We start from the raw sequence: 22,976 nt of genomic DNA on the forward strand, positions 1-22,976 counted from the left end.
TGGTACACTGGTTTGGGTGAGGTAAATAACCACTCACAGTACCGTCTGTTTGGGTAAAACCACAAATTTGTGGGTTGGATTGGCTTGGGCAGTGGGTTACCCAATTTTTTCATTCATTATATAATTATTAATGATGTGTCACATTTTTTCTTAATAAATAGTTTAACATATTACTGCTATTTTTTTAAATATCAAATGTCTAAACATACAGTAAAATTTATCATAAACATATTTGTAAAAACAAAAGTTATATTACAGTAAAACCTAAAATTGTATAAAGTACTTGCAACTTACTAGAATTAACATTAAAAAAAAAGAATCAAAGTGTGGCATCCTAAATAAGTTAAAATCATTACTTACTAAATAAAATATGTTTAAAAGGTTGAAATTGAAGCAATCAAAATTAAAAACATCAAAGTCATCACTTGTCAAATTGCAAAAAAAGAACAAAAATATAGTCCTCAATAACCCATGAATTTTGTGGGCTGGGTGTAGGTTTACCCATAACCCAATTAATTTGAAAGGGTTTTCATTTTTGAAAATTGTATTCATCCAATAACACAATTCAAACCACTTTTTGGGTCGGTTTGGGTGGCTTTTATTGGATTTATTAGGTTTACACAACCCTTATACACCCCTATTTATACCAGCATTTTCAAATTCACAGTACAAAGACAAACGATTTAATCGGAATTTAGAAATTTCTGATAAAAACTCATGAAATCCAAAAAAACAAAAAATATCATTGAATTTTTGGCATTAACCGTAAAATTTATGATATCTGATATCGCTCTGGAACTTTTGATAAATGTAAAAATTTAGAATAGATTTTAAAAAATAGTTTAAATTCTCAAATAAACCGGCACTGAAAGCCCAAAAGAGGCCCAGCCCAGCAAACATATAGAAATCCTACTTCTCCAGGTTTCCATCACAAAGCTACACACACAATAAGCGTCTTCTCCACAATTTGGGTTTATTCTTCATAAAAATCATTATCTGAACACAAAGCTTCTCACTTTAAGCTTCCCGAATTTGTCTTCGCTAAGGTAGGCGTTTATTCTCGTATCTCAATTTTCGTTTGTAGCTTCTATTTGGAATATGTAATTTTACTTCCTGTTTAACAATAGTAATTACTACATGCTGTATTATCATTCTGAAATTAATAAAATCTCATATAGATTCGTTTAATTGATTATGCTGTTAATTCAAATTCTAAAGTTTTTTCATTATTGTTTACAGCAACAATGAATACTGTTAAAAAACTCAAGAGTGAGTCAACTGAGTTGCCTGATTGTGTTATATCTTATATCTTTTCCAAGTTAAGTTTGAAGAATTTGGTGAAAACTAGTGCTTTGTCCAAACATTGGTATCACGAATGGGGATTAAGGAAGGACCTCACTTTTGATCTCCTTAACATGTTTGATTATAATACGGTTCCAGAGTTACCAATAACCCTTCCACTCTTTCAAAAACTTCAATGTCAATTTGCCACAAGATTAGATTATTTCATGCAGAAGTATCCTGGTGATATGATCCGTCTAATCCGAGTAAATTTTCCATTAGGTGTTGATCATACTTATGCCATTGATAGATTAATTCACAAAGGACTTGTTAAAGGTGCTAATCGTATTGAGCTCCTCTTCGCAAATGAAACTGATTTTAAAATAAGGCAATACAATTTTTTATTTCCTTTCATGTTTGGCCCTAATTCTCTCACATATCTACACCTACAGAACTGCCGTATAACACCAACTATGGACTTTTCTGGATTGAAGAATTTGAAAACGCTTGTGTTGCATCTCGTTCCTGTGGAGCAGAATATGCTTTGGCATCTGTGTTTTAACTGCATCCATCTTGAGAACTTCACTCTGAATGAGTGTAACTTCATATCTGACATAAGAATTACTAGTTCAACATTGCTTCATCTGAAAATTAACTGCGGACGTATCATTACAGAGAGGAATATTGATATCATTGCATCAAAACTCTTATCCATTGAATATTCTTCGGACTGTTTGTATAACCGTGCATTACGCATAGTGAACATTAAGGCTCATATGTTATCCAAGTTTAGCTATAGATGTGTTAACATTTTTAATCTAGTCGATTTTTCTGGACTGAAAAATGTGACAACAATTGTGTTTGATGGAATCCGTGAAAGTCTCCAAAGTGAAGTCATAACTCATTTGTTTTCTAACTGTCTCCAGCTTGAAGATGTCACCTTTAAGGAGTGTCAGATCAAGTGTGATATGAAAATTGTCGGTGCAAAGTTGCGTCATTTGCGAATAATTGATTGTCCTTGTACGAATCTTTGTTCTTATAGGATAGATATTGATGCATTGAACCTCACATCCTTTGAATATATGGGTTGCACTTTCATGACGCCCATAATCTCTGTCAGGGCTCCAAAGTTATTGAAGGTTTTTTGGGATACAAGTTATAGAATTGAAAATGTATATAACTTTGATACAATTGCAACAAAATTACATCTGCTTGAGGATTTAACTATGAATATGCATCGTTCACAGGTGAGTCACTCGAAACCCATACATGCCACTTGATATTTATGTTTGTCGGTCTTAGGTATCCTTTAATTAGTTGATTCAATAATTGCTTTCAATTCACTTTAAGTTTTTGGTGTTGACAGATATCCGAGTTAAGTAAGGATTTGGTTCGATTTCAAAATCTTAGACAATTGAAATTGTTTATTGTGGGAGCATATAATCCTGATATGGACTACTTTTGGATTTTAGATATTGCAATGGCTTCTCCGCATCTCAAAAAACTTTCTCTAACGGTGAGTTATTCAACCCGTCTCTAACTTAAAATTCTCTCAAATAAGCTAGTGGTTTGACTTTTGTATAACAATATACAATCACTTATTTAAACTAAAATAATAAATAAGTCCTCCATTTGTTTTATATGCATGATGGAATTTTAAAATGTATGTAAATTATGTATTTTAATATTATGATTATTATTCAATTTTCAGATTAAAAATGGACATAGGGAAATATCACATATGGTTGGATCTCAAAGGCAAAAAAGAGAGTATGTCAGGTTTTTTCACAATGGTTTAAAATATGTGGAGTTACATGGATGTGTTTGCTCCATAAATGTAATTGAGTTAACAAGTCATCTATTGAGGAGTGCGCCTTTGCTTAAGCAAATTAGTTTCAGTTCTCGGCACAATTACTATATAGGTGCTGGAAGATGGACTATGGATTCTGATGGTTGTTGTTGGTTTGAACAGAATTTTATTCATGAGCATCTAAAAGAGGAAGTAAATGAACAATGTCAGCTCATAATTTTGTAGTGATGTGTTATTTATTTATTTATAATGAATTATGTCCTGTATTCATCGTCTGAGTTCATTCGCTAAGCTTTATTTTTTTTCCGGCTAGATATTGATTTATAGCACTTAACATATCCGATCTTGAAAAACACGCAAGTAAATAATGTTTCTAATCCAACCAAACAAATATAACAAAATTCTATACACACAATTTACAAGTTTAAAACTTTTCGCAATTACCACTATAAAACACAATTTATATATAAACCGACCTCAAAACATTTATAGCAGAAGCTAAAGAGAACAAATTAATGGTCGTGAAAACCAACTTAACTATATTTTTTTAGATTTTGATTTGGAGTCTATCGTAGCACCATCAAAACAACTAATAAGGTTAACATTGTTTAGAAAATTTTAATTTGTATCCCTACTTGTAAAAGTTTTGGACCATAATACCTTCGTATAAATAAATAATTTTTCACAATTTCATTTTTCCATCCACTTAACAAAAAATCTTTGAGAAAACAAAGCATCTTCAAACTGAAACACTTCTCCTAACACTTCTGGTTTACAATTTTACCAAATCAGAACACTTCACCAAACTCTTCCGATTTGTAGTAACACAATTTGGAAGACATCTCCAAACTCTTCCGGTTCATAGCAAAACACACTGGAACACTTCTCCAAACTCTTCAGGTTCACAACAAAACATATCAGATCAGTTCAAGTAAGTCTTCCGTTTTTCACTATCGCATGCCAGAACACTTTATGTAGGAGTTCCGGTTTGGTTCATATTATAAACCGGAATATTTCCCATAGGAATTTCAGTTTGGATTTTTTTGTTTTTTTAATTTCATAGTGCGAAGACGAGGATTAGATGGGAGGGTTGTTAGCCGCACTCTAGAACGACGCGACGTTGTAGATGATGCTGGTCCGTCTGCACCAGTTCCACAGTCGCCACATCTGCCAGCTGGATATCCTGGAGGGCCTTCTGACCTGTTGTGAGATACGAGCAACATATTGCTCGACATTTATGGTTCGGCGAGGTAATTAAAATAAATTTATTCTACATTGATTATTTTAGAATAAATTTATTATTTTACATTTTATAATGTGAATTTTTATTTATTTTTAGGAAAGATGTCCGAAAAAGGAACTTAAAGTTGCAGGACACAGGCTGAGGCTGAAGGATAGAGTTCCTCATTTGCTCCCACCAGAGATGGAGCGTTGGGTGGATAGGTCAGGTCTGACTTCTCTCCAGAGAACCAGCCTGACCAAGATAGACACAAATCTTGTTACACAATTTGTGGAGAGGTGGCACATAGAGACATCGTCATTTCACATGTCATTTGGTGAGATGACGATTACATTAGATGATATTTCCTGTCTGCTGCACTTGCCCATTGAGGGTGTGTTATGGTACCCCGATCATGTCACTGAGGATATGGCTCTTGAGCTTGACATTCAGTATTTGGGAATAGACAGGGGTGTGGTTACCCGACATATCCACGAGTGCAGGGGCGCTTATTATTCACTACAATGGTTATATGATAAATTTGTGGAGCATCGAGCTGCTAGTAGTTGGCCATTTGCGACCAGGACATGTCTTATGATATTATTGGGCTGCACCATATTTGCTGACAAGACTTTTACTCTTGTCGAGACACGATATGTGTTGTTGTTTAGAGACCTAGAGTGACTTAATGCTTACAGTTGGGCATCTGTTGCATTGGTCACTTTATACCGACATCTTGAAGATGCATTTATATTTAGTTGTAAGTAGCTTGGTGGATATCCTACTCTTGTACATGTATTTATGTCATTTAATTTTTATACTTTCCATGTTAATTCATATACTTTTATTTATATCCTTTAATATATGTATTTTAATTTATATCATATCATTTATTTTGTAAGAGTGTTGGATTCACGAGTACTTTCCCACAATTGGAAAGAGAGGAGAGAACCGGTATCCATCTGAGAATCAGGGCTTCCCAGGGCGATGAGATGGGCGTCCAAGCAAGAAGCCCTGAAGGTGGATGAGCTGAGACCCGTCCTGGACGCGTTAGCACCTACAGACGTTGTATGGCGCCTGTTTGAGGATCATAGACAGCACCGTCCTTTTGACGAGGCATCTATGTACATGGGGTTTCTAGTTTGGGGTGACTTACATGTTCCATACTTTTTTGAAAGACGTTTACGTCAGTTTGGGTTCTATCAGTATATTTCACCCCCACCTCCTGTTGATACATTGGGTGATGATGATATTGCTGTGAAATGGATTACTTGCGACCAGAGTGTGGTGGGGTGATTAAAGACACTGCACCAGTCAGATTCCCATTTGAGACTGTTGATGGATATCTATAGTGGTATTATCGTGTGTCTCATCCTCAGTTGGTGTCACTACAACTCATGCGCGTAGAGAGGTTCCAATTCCTGTCTTTGATGCAAGAACCACTGATCTGGATTGGGCTCATGTTTGCACATTGGTTCACCATTTTCTCTGACAAGATGATGCTGACGAGGATGATTTAGTGTATGTTGATTTATTCAAGGCTTTACGCAATTCTCATGAGCATTGATTGTCGCTGTATTTTATGATTTATTTTGTGTTTTGTTTTGATGCACTTGGAGATTTTGTTTTATTTTGACACAGTTACAACTTATATGTTTATTTAATGTTTAATTTATCTACTTGCTTTTAAATGGATAAGAAATCACTGACAGTTATACGTGGATAAGATTGCACTGACACTTTGAATGGATAAGATTGCACCGACATTTTTACGTGGCTTATAATGAATCCTCAATACTATAAATAGGGGCTCTATGTTGTTGAGAGAAATATCTGATTTTCAAAATGCTTCTTTATAATTTTATGGTTGACACAGTTGTGTACTTCACTAGAAATAAAGATCTCGTGAAGTTTTTCATTCCTGACGGATGCGGGAACCTTGAGGCATTGACATCTTAGTTGAATGAAAAATTACCTAAAACCGATAACATAGTGGTGAGTAAGATCTCGTATCATGAAAATTGGAGCATGGACGTTAATGGGAGGGTAAGTTATAGCGTTGTTGAGTTGAAGTGCGATGCTGATATGAAAGACATGTGGAAATCACACACCCGTAAGATAACTAAGGGGGATCAACCAAGTGTTTTTCACGTAATCGAGGAAGTCACTACAAACAAAGAATGCTTGCTCAATATGTTGCAACCGTTGACTATACTCAACCTCATTACTAGCCCATACAACATCTCTCCACAATGTGTATATCGTCTCTTACATGTCTGTCACCACATATTCCTTGCATTTCATCCCAACATTTTTGTTAATGTGAAATCGACATAGCAAGTTATGTGTCGTAGGAAACACAACTTAAACTGATTTCATCAAAGTAAGATCTCTATCCGTCAAAATCACTTGTGGACCCACATCTTTCTTCATAAACAATTGCTTCAGCTTATCCAAGACTCAACAATAACTCCTTGTCTGCTCACACTCCATATAAGCAAATGTAACAACAAATGTCAACTTGGTCGATGTCATGTCAACTATTTCAAACAGAGGTTGTCTATATTTTTTTGTCTTATATGTTGCGTCCATAATCAAGACAGATGGAAAAAGATTCAGTAACTTCACCGAATCTGGATGGACCCAAAAAATATCTCTCACAACTTCCGAATAATCTCTTTTCCAACTTCAGTAAACATAGTTTGTCTACTCTATAAGCTTAAGCAAATGTTGTATCTCACTTCTTGGACCTCTTATCTCTGCTTCTATCATACTCTTATGCTTGTATGCTTGCATGATCTGAGTGATATTTTTGGGATCTCGCTCTTGCAAGAAAATCAATATGTGTCTAGGCGGTCAAATCAGCAACATGCTACTTCTCCTCTTTGTGGCCAACCTACCAACAAAAGAATGATCTTCTAATCTATCTGGTAATCCATGATTATGAACTCCACATTTTACATCAACCTTCCATCCTAACCCATCTTTTACCGGAGTCGACCTGATTTTGTATAGATATCTACGTCTCTTAGTCGTACTTTGAGTATCACTTTTTTCCTTGTATTTCCCCCTTTATCGCAACCAAATATCACTTTGTTGCTTCTTCCTCTCTTGCCTGTTTCGGTGTCCGAATGGGTGATAATAACAACCACTTTATTGTTGATTCTAGTCTCTTTAATCCATCGGATAACGCATCTCGTGTGACGAATCTTTGAGAAGTTGTGAATGCATCAGTGGTATCTATAACTGTCTCGTTTTTTTGGCAAATCTGGAGCGGAATTTCCATACCTGAAAAAAAGCGAAAAAATCAAAAAGTTCAAAAACCATTCCGCAAGAGTTAAGAAAAGTGTTCTGGTATGCATCAAAAGTGTTTCGGAAGACTTTAACAAAGTGTTCCGGTTTGGTTTGAACCATTCCAGAGCACTTTGTTAAAGTCTTCCGGAACACTTTTGATGCAAATCGGAAGTCTTAAGGAATGAGTTTCGGTTTGTTATATTTTACATACCAGAAGACTTGCAGAAAGTGTTCCGGGAGTCCTGCGTAGGCGTGCAATTTTCTAATTTTTTTTGATGAATAGTAAAGAGTAAAATGATAAAATGGTTAAAAGTTTTGAAAGGTAAAACTGTCATTATTTAAAAATTGTAAGGGTAGAAAGACAAAGTAGGATACAAAGTCAAAATTTCAATTATTTAAGCTTAACAATCTCTGTTTAAACTTTAGATTATGTCTCAACCCAATATTAGACTCGGGCTTTCTTTCCTAAAACGCCTAAGTTTGGAACCTTCCAATTTCTTCCCTAGTATTACTCTAGGACCAGAATGCCTAAGCACATTGTCAACATTATCATATACTAATGGCTTATGTAGATTTGTGATACGTAATGTCCTAATCAAGCTCAAAAATACCACAAATTTTGTCAATTGCTAGTGTAACTTAATCACTAGTTTTTGATCGGATGGTCAATGTTTAACCATCTCACTTTCACATAAAATAAGCTCTTTAATTTGAGAAGATTCATAGACAATCAATGAGTAAGACTAAAACACACAAATATAGGTTGTTATTATGTTCTCTAATTACAAACGAACCCTTTGGTGTTTTCTATTAACATAAATAAAGCCTTTGTTAAGAGATGATTAACCATATTTTTATTAAGAGGGTGTTCAAAACCAAACCAACCCAATAGAAAATCGCAAACCAAACCAAATCAAATCGAAACCGCAAAAAACCGCATTTGGTTCAGATTAGTTTGGGTCATCTTTTAACAAAATTGTACGGTTTGGTTCAATTTGCGGTTTATATTTTGTAAACCAAACCAAACCGAATCAAACCGTATTATGTTGCCGCCTAAATTTTACTTAACTCACATCCAACCCAAACTTAAACCTATTATACCTTAGTCTTATGATTACCAACAATTTTCTCATCCTTACACTTACAATTTTGTCACATACATCTTCCTTCTTCTATAATCTCTACTCTCTTATATTCTTTTTTTTTCACCTTATTTTTATGTAAATGTTTCGTATTTCAGCTTCGTTTTTATCGCAGATCTTCTTCTCTAATCTCTCAATACTTTTTTTTCTTCTTCACCTTCACTAATCTCTTGTCTCTTATATTTTTTTGTTTCATTATAATAATTTTTATATTATTTTATGCTATTATTTTATGTTTAATATTTCACTTTTGTTTAATTTAATTTTTACATATTAAATGGAAAATTGTTGTCAAAATATGACAAGTTTTGTTGTTATTTGATAGTGTATGAATGTCTAAATACAAAATTATGTTGTCATCTATATGTGTATGTATGACTCAATAAAATATTTGTAAAAAACCGAATAAATCAAACCGAACCAAACCGCATTAGTTTGGTTTAGTTTGGTTCGGGTTTTTTTTAAAAGTCAACCGAACTAAATCAAACCGCACTATTTTTGCTCTTGCAATTCGGATGATTTTTTTCGTCAAAACCGCCCAAACCGCACCGCGAACACCCATGAGATGATACCACTACTTATTCCAAATGTTGTTTATAACACTTCATTTAAGATAATCGTTAATCATGTTTTCGACGATGATGTATTGAGAAAGGAGAACTCCGATCTTTAGTTGTCTGGAAAAAAAGCTTGGAAATGCATGAGAAATAAGGAACAGGGCATGAAGATGCATGGTTGGAATTAAAAAAGAAAAAGCACGATGGACATTATGATATGCATGAGGAAAGGAAAAATTCTAGAGCTCTCTCACTAACTCCCAACTATATATTTAGTTCATACATCTTTCTCTCTCTCTACGTTCTAATATTTTTGGAACAAGCAACCTCAAGAATGATGAATTTACAATATGAAGAGGAAATAGAGAGAGAATGAAAAAGAGTAATTATTGACGGTGAAAATGGTGATAATCTATTATTATTGAGATACCAAGGATTATATGTACATTTACATTGAGTTAGGTATAAAAAACAAACATAAAAACAGAAAAATCAACACTTGTAATCGATTACACTCCCGCACTGAACGCTTCTATATAAGTTGTAACCGATTACAACCAATGTGTAATCGATTGCTCAACGATTCTATTTGAGTTGTAATCAATTACACCCCCGCAATAACCAATTACATGCACTTGAATTACACTTCTCACTTAATACACCACCTTAATTCATGTGCTCCAAGTCTTCCATGTTTATATGCTTCTTGAATCTCTTGAACACTTCAATCGACATTACTTTGATCACAAAGCTACACACACAATAAGCGTCTTCTCCACAATTTGGGTTTATTCTTCATAAAAATCATTATCTGAACACAAAGCTTCTCACTTTAAGCTTCCCGAATTTGTCTTCGCTAAGGTAGGCGTTTATTCTCGTATCTCAATTTTCGTTTGTAGCTTCTATTTGGAATATGTAATTTTACTTCCTGTTTAACAATAGTAATTACTACATGCTGTATTATCATTCTGAAATTAATAAAATCTCATATAGATTCGTTTAATTGATTATGCTGTTAATTCAAATTCTAAAGTTTTTTCATTATTGTTTACAGCAACAATGAATACTGTTAAAAAACTCAAGAGTGAGTCAACTGAGTTGCCTGATTGTGTTATATCTTATATCTTTTCCAAGTTAAGTTTGAAGAATTTGGTGAAAACTAGTGCTTTGTCCAAACATTGGTATCACGAATGGGGATTAAGGAAGGACCTCACTTTTGATCTCCTTAACATGTTTGATTATAATACGGTTCCAGAGTTACCAATAACCCTTCCACTCTTTCAAAAACTTCAATGTCAATTTGCCACAAGATTAGATTATTTCATGCAGAAGTATCCTGGTGATATGATCCGTCTAATCCGAGTAAATTTTCCATTAGGTGTTGATCATACTTATGCCATTGATAGATTAATTCACAAAGGACTTGTTAAAGGTGCTAATCGTATTGAGCTCCTCTTCGCAAATGAAACTGATTTTAAAATAAGGCAATACAATTTTTTATTTCCTTTCATGTTTGGCCCTAATTCTCTCACATATCTACACCTACAGAACTGCCGTATAACACCAACTATGGACTTTTCTGGATTGAAGAATTTGAAAACGCTTGTGTTGCATCTCGTTCCTGTGGAGCAGAATATGCTTTGGCATCTGTGTTTTAACTGCATCCATCTTGAGAACTTCACTCTGAATGAGTGTAACTTCATATCTGACATAAGAATTACTAGTTCAACATTGCTTCATCTGAAAATTAACTGCGGACGTATCATTACAGAGAGGAATATTGATATCATTGCATCAAAACTCTTATCCATTGAATATTCTTCGGACTGTTTGTATAACCGTGCATTACGCATAGTGAACATTAAGGCTCATATGTTATCCAAGTTTAGCTATAGATGTGTTAACATTTTTAATCTAGTCGATTTTTCTGGACTGAAAAATGTGACAACAATTGTGTTTGATGGAATCCGTGAAAGTCTCCAAAGTGAAGTCATAACTCATTTGTTTTCTAACTGTCTCCAGCTTGAAGATGTCACCTTTAAGGAGTGTCAGATCAAGTGTGATATGAAAATTGTCGGTGCAAAGTTGCGTCATTTGCGAATAATTGATTGTCCTTGTACGAATCTTTGTTCTTATAGGATAGATATTGATGCATTGAACCTCACATCCTTTGAATATATGGGTTGCACTTTCATGACGCCCATAATCTCTGTCAGGGCTCCAAAGTTATTGAAGGTTTTTTGGGATACAAGTTATAGAATTGAAAATGTATATAACTTTGATACAATTGCAACAAAATTACATCTGCTTGAGGATTTAACTATGAATATGCATCGTTCACAGGTGAGTCACTCGAAACCCATACATGCCACTTGATATTTATGTTTGTCGGTCTTAGGTATCCTTTAATTAGTTGATTCAATAATTGCTTTCAATTCACTTTAAGTTTCTGGTGTGGACAGATATCCGAGTTAAGTAAGGATTTGATTCGATTTCAAAATCTTAGACAATTGAAATTGTTTATTATGGGAGCATATAATCCTGATATGGACTACTTTTGGATTTTAGATATTGCAATGGCTTCTCCGCATCTCAAAAAACTTTCTCTAACGGTGAGTTATTCAACCCGTCTCTAACTTAAAATTCTCTCAAATAAGCTAGTGGTTTGACTTTTGTAAAACAATATACAATCACTTATTTAAACTAAAATAATAAATAAGTCCTCCATTTGTTTTATATGCATGACGGAATTTTAAAATGTATGTAAATTATGTATTTTAATATTATGATTATTATTCAATTTTCAGATTAAAAATGGACATAGGGAAATATCACATATGGTTGGATCTCAAAGGCAAAAAAGAGAGTATGTCAGGTTTTTTCACAATGGTTTAAAATATGTGGAGTTACATGGCTGTGTTTGCTCCATAAATGTAATTGAGTTAGCAAGTCATCTATTGAGGAATGCGACTTTGCTTAAGCAAATTACTTTCAGTTCTCGTCACAATTACTATATAGGTGCTGGAAGATGGACTATGAATTCCGATGGTTGTTGTTGGTTTGAACGAAATTTTATTCATGAGCATCTAAAAAATGAAGTAAATGAACAATGTCAGCTCATAATTTTGTAGTGTTATGTTATTTATTTATAATGAATTATGTCCTGAGTTCATCGTCTGAGTTCATTCGCTATGCTTTTTTTTTTCCGGCTAGATATTGATTTATTGCACTTAACATATCCGAGCTTGAAACACACGCAAGTAAATAATGTTTCTAATCCAACCAAACAATTATAACTAAAGAGAAGTTTTAAACTTGTAAAACACGCAACCAAACATATCCGAGCTTGAAAAACACGCAAGTAAATAATTCTAAAACACAATGTATATAAGCCGCCCTCAAAACATTTATAGCAGAAGCTAAAGAGAACAAATTAATGGTCGTGAATTACTACCCTACTATGGCTATTAGTTACCAATCATCTATTTAAGAGGAGATCCCACCGAAACAACTTATAAGGTTAAAATTGTTTAGAAAATTTTAATTTGTATCCCTACGTGTAAAAATTTTGGACCATAATACCTTTAAGTAACTTTTCACAATTTCATTTTTTCATCCACTTAACAAAAAATGCTCTGAGAAAACAAAACATCTCCAAACCGAAACACTTCTCCTAACACTTCCGATTTACAATTTTACTAAATCAGATTCACCAAACTCTTCCGGTTCGCAGTAACACAATTTGGAAGACATTTCCATACTCTTCCGGTTCACAGCAAAACACACTGGAACACTTCTCCAAACTCTTCAGGTTCACAACAAAACATAGCAGACCAGTTCAAATAAGTCTTTCGGTTTTCACTATCGCATGTCAGAACACTTTATGCAGGAGTTCCGCTTTGGTTCATATTATAAACCGGAATATTTCCCATAGAAATTTCGGTTTGGATTTTTTTGTTTTTTAATTTTATAGTGGTGCGAAGACGAGGATTAGATGGGAGGGCTGTTAGTCGCACTTTGAGACGACGCGGCGTTGTAGATGATGCTGGTCTGTCTGCACCAGTTCCACAGTCGCCACAACTGCTAGATGGATATCCTGGAGGGCCATACGAGCAGCATATTGCTCGACATTTATGGTTCGGCGAAGTAATTAAAATAAATTTATTCTTCATTGATTATTTTAGAATAAATTTATTATTTATATTTTATAATGTGAATTTTTATTTATTTTTAGGAAAGAAGTCTGAAAAAGGAACTTAAAGTTGCAGTACACAGACTGAAGCTGAAGGATAGGGTTCCTCATTTGCTCCCACCAAGGATGGAGCGTTGGGTGGATAGGTCAGGTTTGACTTCTCTCCAGAGAACCAGCCTGACCAAGATAGACACAAATCTTGTTACACAATTTGTGGAGAGGTGGCACATAGAGGCATCGTCATTTCACATGTCATTTGGTGAGATGACGATTACATTGGATGATGTTTCCTGTGTGCTGCACTTGCCCATTGAGAGTGTGTTATGGTACCTCGATCATGTCACTGAGGACATGGCTGTTGAGCTTGACATTCAGTATTTGGGAGTGGACAGGGATGTGGTTGCCCGACATATCCGCGAGTGCAGGGGCGCTTATTATTCACTGCAGTGGTTATATGACAGATTTGGGGAGCATTGAGCTGCTAGTAGTTGGGCATTTGCGACCAGGACATATCTTATGATATTATTGGGTTGCACCATATTTGCTGACAAGACTTTTACTCTTGTCGAGGCACGATATGCGTTGTTGTTTAGAGACCTAGAGTGACTTAATGCTTACAGTTGGACATTTGTTGCATTGGTCACTTTATATCGATATCTTGGAGATGCATCTATATTTAATTGTAAGTAGCTTGGTGGATATCCTACTCTTGTACATGTATTTATGTCATTTAATTTTTATCCTTTAATTAATTGCATGTTAATTCGTGTACTTTTATTTATATCCTATAATATATGTATTTTAATTTATATCATATTATTTATTTTGTAACAGTGTTGGATTCACGAGTACTTTCTCACAGTTGGAAAGAGAGAGGAGAACTGGTATCCATCTGAGAATCAAGGGCTTCCTAGGGCGATGAGATAGGCATCCAAGCAGGGAGCCATGAAGGTGGATGAGCTGAGACCCGTCCTGGACGCGCTGGCACCTACAGACGTCATATGGCGCCCGTTCGATGATCATAGACAACGCCGTCCTTTTGACGAGGCATCTCTATACATGGGGTTTCTAGTTTGGGGGGGACTTACATGTTCCATACTTTTCTGAAATATGTTTACGTCAATTTGGGTTCTCTCAGTATATTTCACCCCCACCTCCTGCTGATACATTGGGTGATGATGATATTGCTGTGAAATGGATTGCTTATGACCAGAGTGTGGCGGAGGTGATTAAAGACACCGCACCAGTCAGATTCCCATTTGAGACTGTTGATGGATATCTACAGTTGTATTATTGTGTGTCTCATCCTCAGTTGGTGTCGCCCTCAGCTCATGCGCGTAGAGAGGTTCCAATTTATGTCTTTGATGCAAGAACCACTGATCTCGATTGGGCTCGTGTTTGCACATTGGTTCACCGTTTTCTCTGGCAGGCTAATGCTGACGAGGATGATCTAGTGTATGTTGATTTATTCGAGGCTTTACGCAATTCTCGTGAGCATTGATTGTTGCTGTCTTTTATAATTTATTTTGTGTTTTATTTTGATGCACTTGGAGATTTGTGTTTTATTTTGATACAGTTTCAACTTTTATGTTTATCTAATGTTTAATTTATCTACGTTCTTTTAAATGGATAAGAAATCACCGACAGTTATACGTGGATAAGATTGCACCGACACTCTGAATGGATAAGATTGCACCAACATTTTTACGTGGCCTATAATGAATTCTCAGTACTATAAATAGGGGTTCAACGTTGTTGATAGAAATATCAGATTTTCAAAATGCTTCTTTATAATTTTATGGTTGACGCAGTTGTGTACTTCACTATAAATAAAGATTTCGTGAAGTTTCTCATTCCCGACGGATGCGTGAACCTTGAGGCATTGACATCTTAGTTGAATGAAAAATTATCTAAAATCGATAACAGAGTGGTGAGTAAGATCTCATATTGTGAAAACTGGAACATGGACGTTAATGGGAGGGTAAGTTATAGCGTTGTTGAGTTGAAGTGCGATGCTGATATGAAAGACATGTGGAAATCACACCCGTAAGATAACTAAGGGGGATCAACCAAGTGTTTTTCACGTAATTGAGGAAGTCACTACAAGTAAAGAATGCTTGCTCAAGATGTTGCAACCTTTTACTATACTCAACCTCATTACTAGCCTATACAACATCTCTCCACAATGTGTATACCGTCTCTTACATGTCTTTCACCACATATTCCTTGCATTTCATCCCAACATTTTGGTTAATGTGAAATCGACATAGCAAGTTATATGTCGTAGGAAATACAACTTGAACAAATCTCATCAAAGCAAGATCTCCATCCGTCAAAATCACTTGTGGACCCACATCTTTCTTCACAAATAATTGCTTCAGCTTATCTAAGACTCAACAGTAACTCCTTGTCTGCTCACACTCCATATAAGCAAGTGCAACAACAAATGTCAACTCGGTCGATGTCATGTCAACTATTTCAAACAGAGGTTGTCTATATTTGTTTGTCTTATATGTGGCATCCATAATCAAGACAGATGGAAAAAGATTCAGCAACTTCACAGAATCTGGATGGGCCCAAAAAATATCTCTCACAACTTCCGAATAATCTCTTTTCCAACTTAAGTAAACACAGTTCGTCTCCTCTATAAGCTTAAGCAAATGTTGTATCTCACTTCTTGGACCTCTTATCACTGCTTCTATCACACTCTTATGCTAGTATGCTTGCGTGATCTGAGTCATATTTTTTGGATCTCGCTCTTGCAAGACAATCAATATGTGTCTAGGCGGTCAAATAAGCAACATGTTGCTTCTCCTTTGTGGTCAACCTACCAACAAAATAATGACCTTCTAATCTATCTGGTAATCCATTATTATGAACTCCACATTCTACATCAACCTTCCATCCAAATCCATCTTTTACCGGAGTCGACCTGATTTTGAATGGATATCTACGTCTCTTAGTTGCACTTTGAGTATCACTTTTTTCCTTGTATTTCCCCCTTTATCGCAACCAAATATTACTTTGTTGCTTCTTCCTCTCTTGCGTGTTTCGGTGTCCCAATGGGTGATAATAACAACCACTTTATTGTTGATTCCAGTCTCTTTAATCCATCGAATAACGCATCTCGTGTGACAAATATTTTAGAAGTTGTGAATGCATCAGTGATATCTACAACTGTCTCGTTTTTTTGGCAAATCTGGAGCGGAATTTTCATACCTGAAAAAAAGCAAAAAAATAAAAAAGTTCAAAAACAATTCTGAAAGAGTTAAGAAAAGTGCTCTGGTATGCATCAAAAGTGTTCCGAAAGACTTTAACAAAGTGTTCCGGTTTGGTTTGAACCATTCCAGAACACTTTGTTAAAGTCTTCCGGAACACTGTTGATGCGAATCGGAAATCTTAAGGAGTGAGTTTTTGTTTGCTATATTTTACATATCGGAAGACTTGAAGAAAGTGTTCTGGGAGTCTTGCGTAAGCGTGCAATTTTCTGATTTTTTGGATGAATAGTAAAGAATAAAATGGTAAAATGGTTAAAAGCTTTGAAAGGTAATAGGGATACAAAGTCAAATTTTCAATTTTTTAAGCTTAACAAAATCTGTTTAAACTTTAGATTATGTCTCGACCCAAGATTAGACTCGGGCAGTGGCGGTTCTATAGCCCGGCGAGCCCGGGCACGCGCTCGGGCTCAACTCCTATTTTCTTTGTATTTCTCCCAATTTAATAGTCTAATTCTAGACGAAATTATGGGCAAAATTAATAAAAATAAGGGTGTGAAAACTAAAATATATGAGTACCCAATGGTCTAGACAAGCCCAACCCAATTAATTATATATGAATTATAACAAAATAAAATAAAAAATTAATTATGCTACAGTGTTATAGACCGGCTGGTGTTTCATCTTTCACTTTTTTGTCTTTAACTGTTGGTGTTTCATCTTTCCCCTCTTTGTCAATGGGTGCTTCAAGATATACATATTTAATCATTATTATTAACCAACATAAAAACTAAAGTGGAAAAAAACTATTTGAATTTTTAGAGTTTTTTAGTTTCCTCTAGGACACACACGTTTACAATTGAACATTTACTATTGTTCACTATAAATAGATCTAACAAAAACTAAAGACAATTGTAATACTCTTTATTTCCTTATTATTTTTTAGAGTATAAGTTAGAAAAGACAAGGTACTCGAAATCATGGGCGGAGCTATAGCCCAGCGAATTCGGACACGTGTCCGCGCTCAACCCCTCATTTTGTTGTATACTCCTCACTTAATAGTTGATTTTTAGACAATACCAGAGGCAAAATTAGTAATTTTTAGACAAAATTAAGGGTAAAATCTGTAAAAATATGGTGTGAAATTTTTGGACAAAATCAAGAGAGTTTTTTTAGATAAAATCAATAGAAAAACTAGTAGAGCCATGATGTAAAATTAGTAAAAACAAGGTGTAAATTTTTTGCTCAGGCTCCCTAAAATTCCTGACTCCGCCACTGGACTCGTACTTTCTTTCCTAAAACGCCTAAGTTTGAAACCTTCCAATTTCTTCCCTAGTATTACTCTAGGACCAGAATGCCTAAGCACATTGTCAACATTATCATATACTGATGGCTTAAGTAGATTTGTTATACGTAATCTCCTAATCAAGCTCAAAAATACCTCAAATTTTGTCAATTGCTAGTGTAACTTAATCACTAGTTTTTGATCGGATGGTCAATGTTTAACCATCTCACTTTCACATAACATAAGCTCTTTAATTTGAGAAGATTCATAGACAATCAATGGGTAAGACTAAAACACACAAATATAGGTTTTTATTATGTTCTCTAATTACAAACGAACCCTTTAGTGTTTTCTATTAACTTAAATAAAACCTTTGGTAAGAGATGATTAACCATATTGTTATGAGTAGGGGTGGCAAACGGGCATGCCCGCCCCATTTAGGCCCGCCCCGCAAAAGCCCGCGAAAAAATGGGACGGGCGGGACGGGCTTTTTTAAGAGTGCGGGTCTAAAACCTTGCCCCGCCCCGCAAAAAAGTGATGGCGGGGCGGGGAAAGCCCGCGGGAATTCAGCTTTTTAGGCCTAAAAATAGTAAAATTCTATGAACAAACAAATGCCTGCAAAAGCCCACAAAAAAACGGGGCGGGACAGGGCGGGCACATTAAAGAGAGCGGGCCTAAAACCTTACCCCGTCCCACGAAAAAGTGCGGGTAAAACGGGCTTTCCCCACGGGCCGGGCCCGTTTTGCCACCCCTAGTTATGAGATGATACCACTACTTATTCCAAATGTTGTTTATAACACTTCATTTAAGATAATCGTTAATCATGTTTTCGACGATGATGTATTGAGAAAGGAGAACTCCGATCTTTAGTTGTCTGGAAATAAAAGCTTGGAAATGCATGAGAAATAAGGAACAGGGCATGAAGATGCATGGTTGGAATTAAAAAAGAAAAAGCACGATGGACATTATGATATGCATGAGGAAAGGAAAAATTCTAGAGCTCTCTCGCTAACTCTCAACTAGGGGTGGACAAACGGTCGGTTATGGGCGGTGATGGTCTCAAAACATTAATCCGAACTAAACCACGGTTCTCATCTGAAGATCCAATTTCGTCCGTCTATTCGTCGGTTTTTTTGGATTATGTTTTTTCGGATAAGTCGATTGGTTCGGTCGGCTTGTTCGATTTATTGCAAAGATTATCATTTTCATCTTTTGGTTTTCTTAATTGCAGATGCAACCTCCACATAATGTTTTGACATTTGTGTGATGATGTGTAGAAGAAAGTTGAAAAGCTGAAGTGAAAAGCTTGGGGAAATGCATTCTTTAAAAGAGTACTAATTTAATAAAATAATAAATTGTCATTTCAACTCTTCCAAGCAAATGACATTAATTACTCTATCGAAAATAAGACTAATAATAATTAATGTGTACCGTCAATCATGCATAGGCTAGGCATAGTGAATATTTTGAGTCTATCTTTTCATTCCATATTATTATTAAAATTGTAAATAAAAACTAAAGAGTTTGTCTAACATACTTAAAACTCGGTCGGGTTCGGTTATGTTACGGATTCATATTCAAAATCCGATTCCGACCACTGTAAACCATTGAAAACCAAAAAATGTGAACCGTGGTTATATCAGTTCTTTTTTTATCATCCGTTTCTTTTTTATGTTTATCGGTTAAATAGGTTTGGGTTGGATTCGGTTTTTTTGTCCACCCCTACTCCCAACTATATATTTTAGTTCATACATCTTTCTCTCTCTCTCTCTCTCAACGTTCTAATATTGTTGGAACAAGCAACCTCAAGAATGATGAATTTACAATATGAAGAGGAAATAGAGAGAATGAGAAAGAGTAATTATTAACGGTGAAAATGGTGATAATCTATTATTGAGATACCAAGGAGTATATGTACATTTACATTGAGTTAGGTATAAAAACAAACATAAAAACAGAAAAATCTACACTTGTAATCGGTTACACTCCCGCACTGAACGCTTCTATATAAGTTGTAACCGATTATAACCAATGTGTAATCAATTACTCAACGATTCTATTTGAGTTGTAATCAATTACACCCCCGCAATAACCAATTACATACACTTGAATTACACTTCTCACTCAATACACCACCTTAATTCATATGCTCCAAGTGTTCCATGTTTGTATGCTTCTTGAATCTCTTGAACACTTCAATCGACACTACTTTGGTCAGAAAATCGACCATTTGGTCTTCACTTATATAATACCCCAACCTTAATCTTCCTTCACTAACTAGCTCTTTCAAGTAGTTAAATATCCCCATATTTATAACTAACAAAATGAAAACGGACCCAAGATATGACCGATTAACAAACAAATCCACAAACACGCCCAAATTGTTAGTACCAAAATACGTCTCTCTTATCACTTGAGGTTTTAAGGCATATTACAACAACTCCCCACATTAACTTAACCTATATTGATGTCAATTTAATCACCAACTATCTTGCTGCTCTCTTCAAAGCTTGAATCGCTCTTCGACAAGCACATTGAAAGAAATGGATAAAAGCAATGGATATTGAAATAGAATCAACTGAAAGAAATGATAACTGGAACCTAACATCTTTGCCTAAATGTCTTAAGCCAATTTGTGTCAAATGAATATACAAAATAAAATATAATGAGAAGGGGGAAGTAGACAAGCACAAGACAAGGTTGGTAGCAAAGAGATATTCACAAAGACATGGTATTGATTCCAATTAGGTGTTTGTACCTGTGGCCAGGTGGGACACCATTAGGACAATTATAGTAGTGGCAGCAATTCAAAACTAGTGTGAGTTCCAACTAGATGTGAAGAGTGTCTTCCTACATGGTCAACTATCTAAAGAATTTTACTTTAGTCAAGCTTTAGGATACCACAAGGCAAACCTGAAATGGTGTACAAACTAAGAAAGACACTTTATGTTTTGAGACAAGCTCCAAAGGCATGGTATAGCAAGATATATTCATACTTATGCACTGACAGGTTTGTGAAGTGTCCTTATGAGCATACTCTATTTGTCAAGCACGGACCTGGAGCAAATATGCTCATTGTCAGATTGTATGTAGATGATCTTATTTACACAAGCAATGACTTTCAAATGATTGTATGTAGATGATTTTATTTTGACATGACTGACTTGAGAAGAATGAGGTATTTTTTGGGAATTGAAGTAAAGCAAAATACTGAGGGCATCTTCATACATCAACATAAATATGCAGTAAAAATCATAGCAAGGTATGGAACGGAAAACTACAACAAAGTGTGTAGTCAGATTGCAGTTACAAATTGGTGAAAGATGAAAAAGGTAAAACTGCAGTTGCCACCGCCTTAAAAAAATAGTATGAAGCTTGATGTATCTCTTGGAAACAAGACCTGACATGACATTCTCTGTGTTCCTAGTGGCTAGATGCATGGAAATACCCATATAAATGCATGTTGTTGCAGTCAAGAGAATCATGAGGTATCTACAAGACACCCTATATTTTGGAATATGGTTCAAACATGAAGAAAATAACAACTTGCAATTGTTGGGATAGACAGACTCAGATTATGCTAGAGATAGAGTTGATAGAAAGAGTACCTTAGGGTATGTGTTCAAGATAGGCTAGGGACCAGCCTCATTGATAACACAAATTTATATAGTATATTTGATTTAATTTACATACATAATGCTAGTACTTTTATTCTATTTTATTGCCTTATTTTAGTTTAATGCGGGTATTATTCATTGTTTCAGATATTATTTCCGCACAAGAAGTATTAGCCAAAAGAAGAAGAACTGATGAGATAATCGATCGAAAAGCACTTAAGAGAAGAGGAGGTGATAAAACGCAATGGGAGGTGCAAATAAAATGAACCCAGACAAGTGTGGAAGCCCAACCCACGAAGGAGCTGAAGCTCCTACTATGTGCAAGAGGAAACGTCCGTCTCCAGGGCCCAACATAGAGAAGCCCACGTCTCACGTGCTGAGACGCCCGTCTCCCACTCCCCTTGCCACGCCAACATTGGAGACGCCCATCTCCCACCTTTTTCTCCACTTGAGACGCATGTCTCAAGGATTTCAGCAAAAGGCAGTTTCAAGACCAAGACACACGTCTCCGTTTTCTCAGTCAATTGAGCTACTGAATTCAAGGAGAAAAAGACGGAGTCGTAAAGCAAAGTACCGTTACCTCTCAGCATATAAAAGGGGACTGATAATTCATTATTAGGTTCCGAGTTTTTTAAAGAGAAAAGTCATAATTTAGTTTTAAATTTTTGTACCTTCATTTGAATTCAGCAATTTTAATTCCCGTTTTTGTTTTCCATTCCCGTTCATTTTTTCTCACAACAATTTCTACATCGGAAATCGTTGTGAACTTTTAACTGGTCTAACCTCACGTTAGGTCCAAGTATTTTACTTTCTTGATTTATTTTCTGCCGGATTTTTATTTATCGAAGAGCAATCCAACCGACATGTGGTGGAAAGTTTGATACTTGAAGATTTAATTCCTGTTTGTTATTCAGGTTTATTATTTATAGCTTTTATTTAAATTCTAATTATTGCATGATTTACACATGTCAATGAATATGCCTGGATTTATAAACCAAATATGTTTATGCATGTTTAATCCAATTAATATGTCTGGCTAAATCACTTAGATATCGGTATGTAAAGTAATCTAACCGAAGAGATCCGAAATAAATTGGCCTAAATAAGGTTTTATTGAAAATCACCTATTTCTGGTTTTTGTGTCTAATTGAATGTATTAAAGTTATAAAATCAACAGAGTGGAAGTTTGAGATTTTAGAACTGATTAAGGTTAAAATCAACAGAGCGAGAGTTTGAGATATTTAACCAGATAGTAGACACAAACATTAGTTTTAAGGACAGCGAGAGCGTATTGAAACTAATTAGATATTATTTATTTTCAAAAAGTGTTTTTAAACTCAGCGGGTCAGCGAGAGCGTACGTTA

General features: G+C 35.3%; 4 protein-coding genes across 4 annotated transcripts; all 4 read left to right on the top strand.

Annotated features, from left to right (window-relative positions):
• The first annotated feature begins 893 nt into the window (after window positions 1-893).
• LOC131621579 (F-box/LRR-repeat protein 13-like) lies at window positions 894-3,361 on the top strand. The gene is made up of 4 exons (XM_058892619.1): window positions 894-1,046; window positions 1,240-2,528; window positions 2,648-2,797; window positions 2,993-3,361. The coding sequence occupies exons 2-4, from the start codon at window positions 1,245-1,247 to the stop codon at window positions 3,314-3,316; spliced, it is 1,758 nt and encodes a 585-aa protein (XP_058748602.1). The 5' UTR covers window positions 894-1,046; window positions 1,240-1,244; the 3' UTR covers window positions 3,317-3,361.
• LOC131621630 (protein MAIN-LIKE 1-like) lies at window positions 3,348-4,994 on the top strand. Its single transcript, XM_058892666.1, has 3 exons — window positions 3,348-3,354; window positions 4,155-4,296; window positions 4,436-4,994. Exons 1-3 carry the CDS (start codon window positions 3,348-3,350, stop codon window positions 4,992-4,994), a joined length of 708 nt encoding a protein of 235 aa, XP_058748649.1.
• A 5,054-nt stretch (window positions 4,995-10,048) lies between these two features.
• On the top strand, window positions 10,049-12,434 carry LOC131621580 (F-box/LRR-repeat protein 13-like). The gene is made up of 4 exons (XM_058892620.1): window positions 10,049-10,164; window positions 10,358-11,646; window positions 11,766-11,915; window positions 12,111-12,434. The coding sequence occupies exons 2-4, from the start codon at window positions 10,363-10,365 to the stop codon at window positions 12,432-12,434; spliced, it is 1,758 nt and encodes a 585-aa protein (XP_058748603.1). The 5' UTR covers window positions 10,049-10,164; window positions 10,358-10,362.
• Window positions 12,435-13,171: 737 nt separating this feature from the next.
• Window positions 13,172-13,972, top strand: LOC131621631 (protein MAIN-LIKE 1-like). Its single transcript, XM_058892667.1, has 3 exons — window positions 13,172-13,205; window positions 13,277-13,449; window positions 13,538-13,972. The coding sequence occupies exons 1-3, from the start codon at window positions 13,172-13,174 to the stop codon at window positions 13,970-13,972; spliced, it is 642 nt and encodes a 213-aa protein (XP_058748650.1).
• Window positions 13,973-22,976: the final 9,004 nt, after the last annotated feature.

Source organism: Vicia villosa, unplaced genomic scaffold (assembly GCF_029867415.1).
Source record: "Vicia villosa cultivar HV-30 ecotype Madison, WI unplaced genomic scaffold, Vvil1.0 ctg.000010F_1_1, whole genome shotgun sequence".
Taxonomy (NCBI): domain Eukaryota; kingdom Viridiplantae; phylum Streptophyta; class Magnoliopsida; order Fabales; family Fabaceae; genus Vicia; species Vicia villosa.

Coding starts and splice junctions, on each gene's coding strand:
- LOC131621579 (XM_058892619.1), top strand. CDS start 1,245: ATGAATACTGTTAAAAAACTCAAGAGTGAGTCAACTGAGTTGCCTGAT. Junction 2,529..2,647: donor TGAATATGCATCGTTCACAG/GTGAGTCACTCG, acceptor TGGTGTTGACAG/ATATCCGAGTTAAGTAAGGA. Junction 2,798..2,992: donor TCAAAAAACTTTCTCTAACG/GTGAGTTATTCA, acceptor TTCAATTTTCAG/ATTAAAAATGGACATAGGGA.
- LOC131621630 (XM_058892666.1), top strand. Junction 4,297..4,435: donor GGAGGGCCTTCTGACCTGTT/GTGAGATACGAG, acceptor TTTTTAGGAAAG/ATGTCCGAAAAAGGAACTTA.
- LOC131621580 (XM_058892620.1), top strand. CDS start 10,363: ATGAATACTGTTAAAAAACTCAAGAGTGAGTCAACTGAGTTGCCTGAT. Junction 11,647..11,765: donor TGAATATGCATCGTTCACAG/GTGAGTCACTCG, acceptor TGGTGTGGACAG/ATATCCGAGTTAAGTAAGGA. Junction 11,916..12,110: donor TCAAAAAACTTTCTCTAACG/GTGAGTTATTCA, acceptor TTCAATTTTCAG/ATTAAAAATGGACATAGGGA.
- LOC131621631 (XM_058892667.1), top strand. CDS start 13,172: ATGTCAGAACACTTTATGCAGGAGTTCCGCTTTG. Junction 13,206..13,276: donor TATGCAGGAGTTCCGCTTTG/GTTCATATTATA, acceptor TTAATTTTATAG/TGGTGCGAAGACGAGGATTA. Junction 13,450..13,537: donor GACATTTATGGTTCGGCGAA/GTAATTAAAATA, acceptor ATTTATTTTTAG/GAAAGAAGTCTGAAAAAGGA.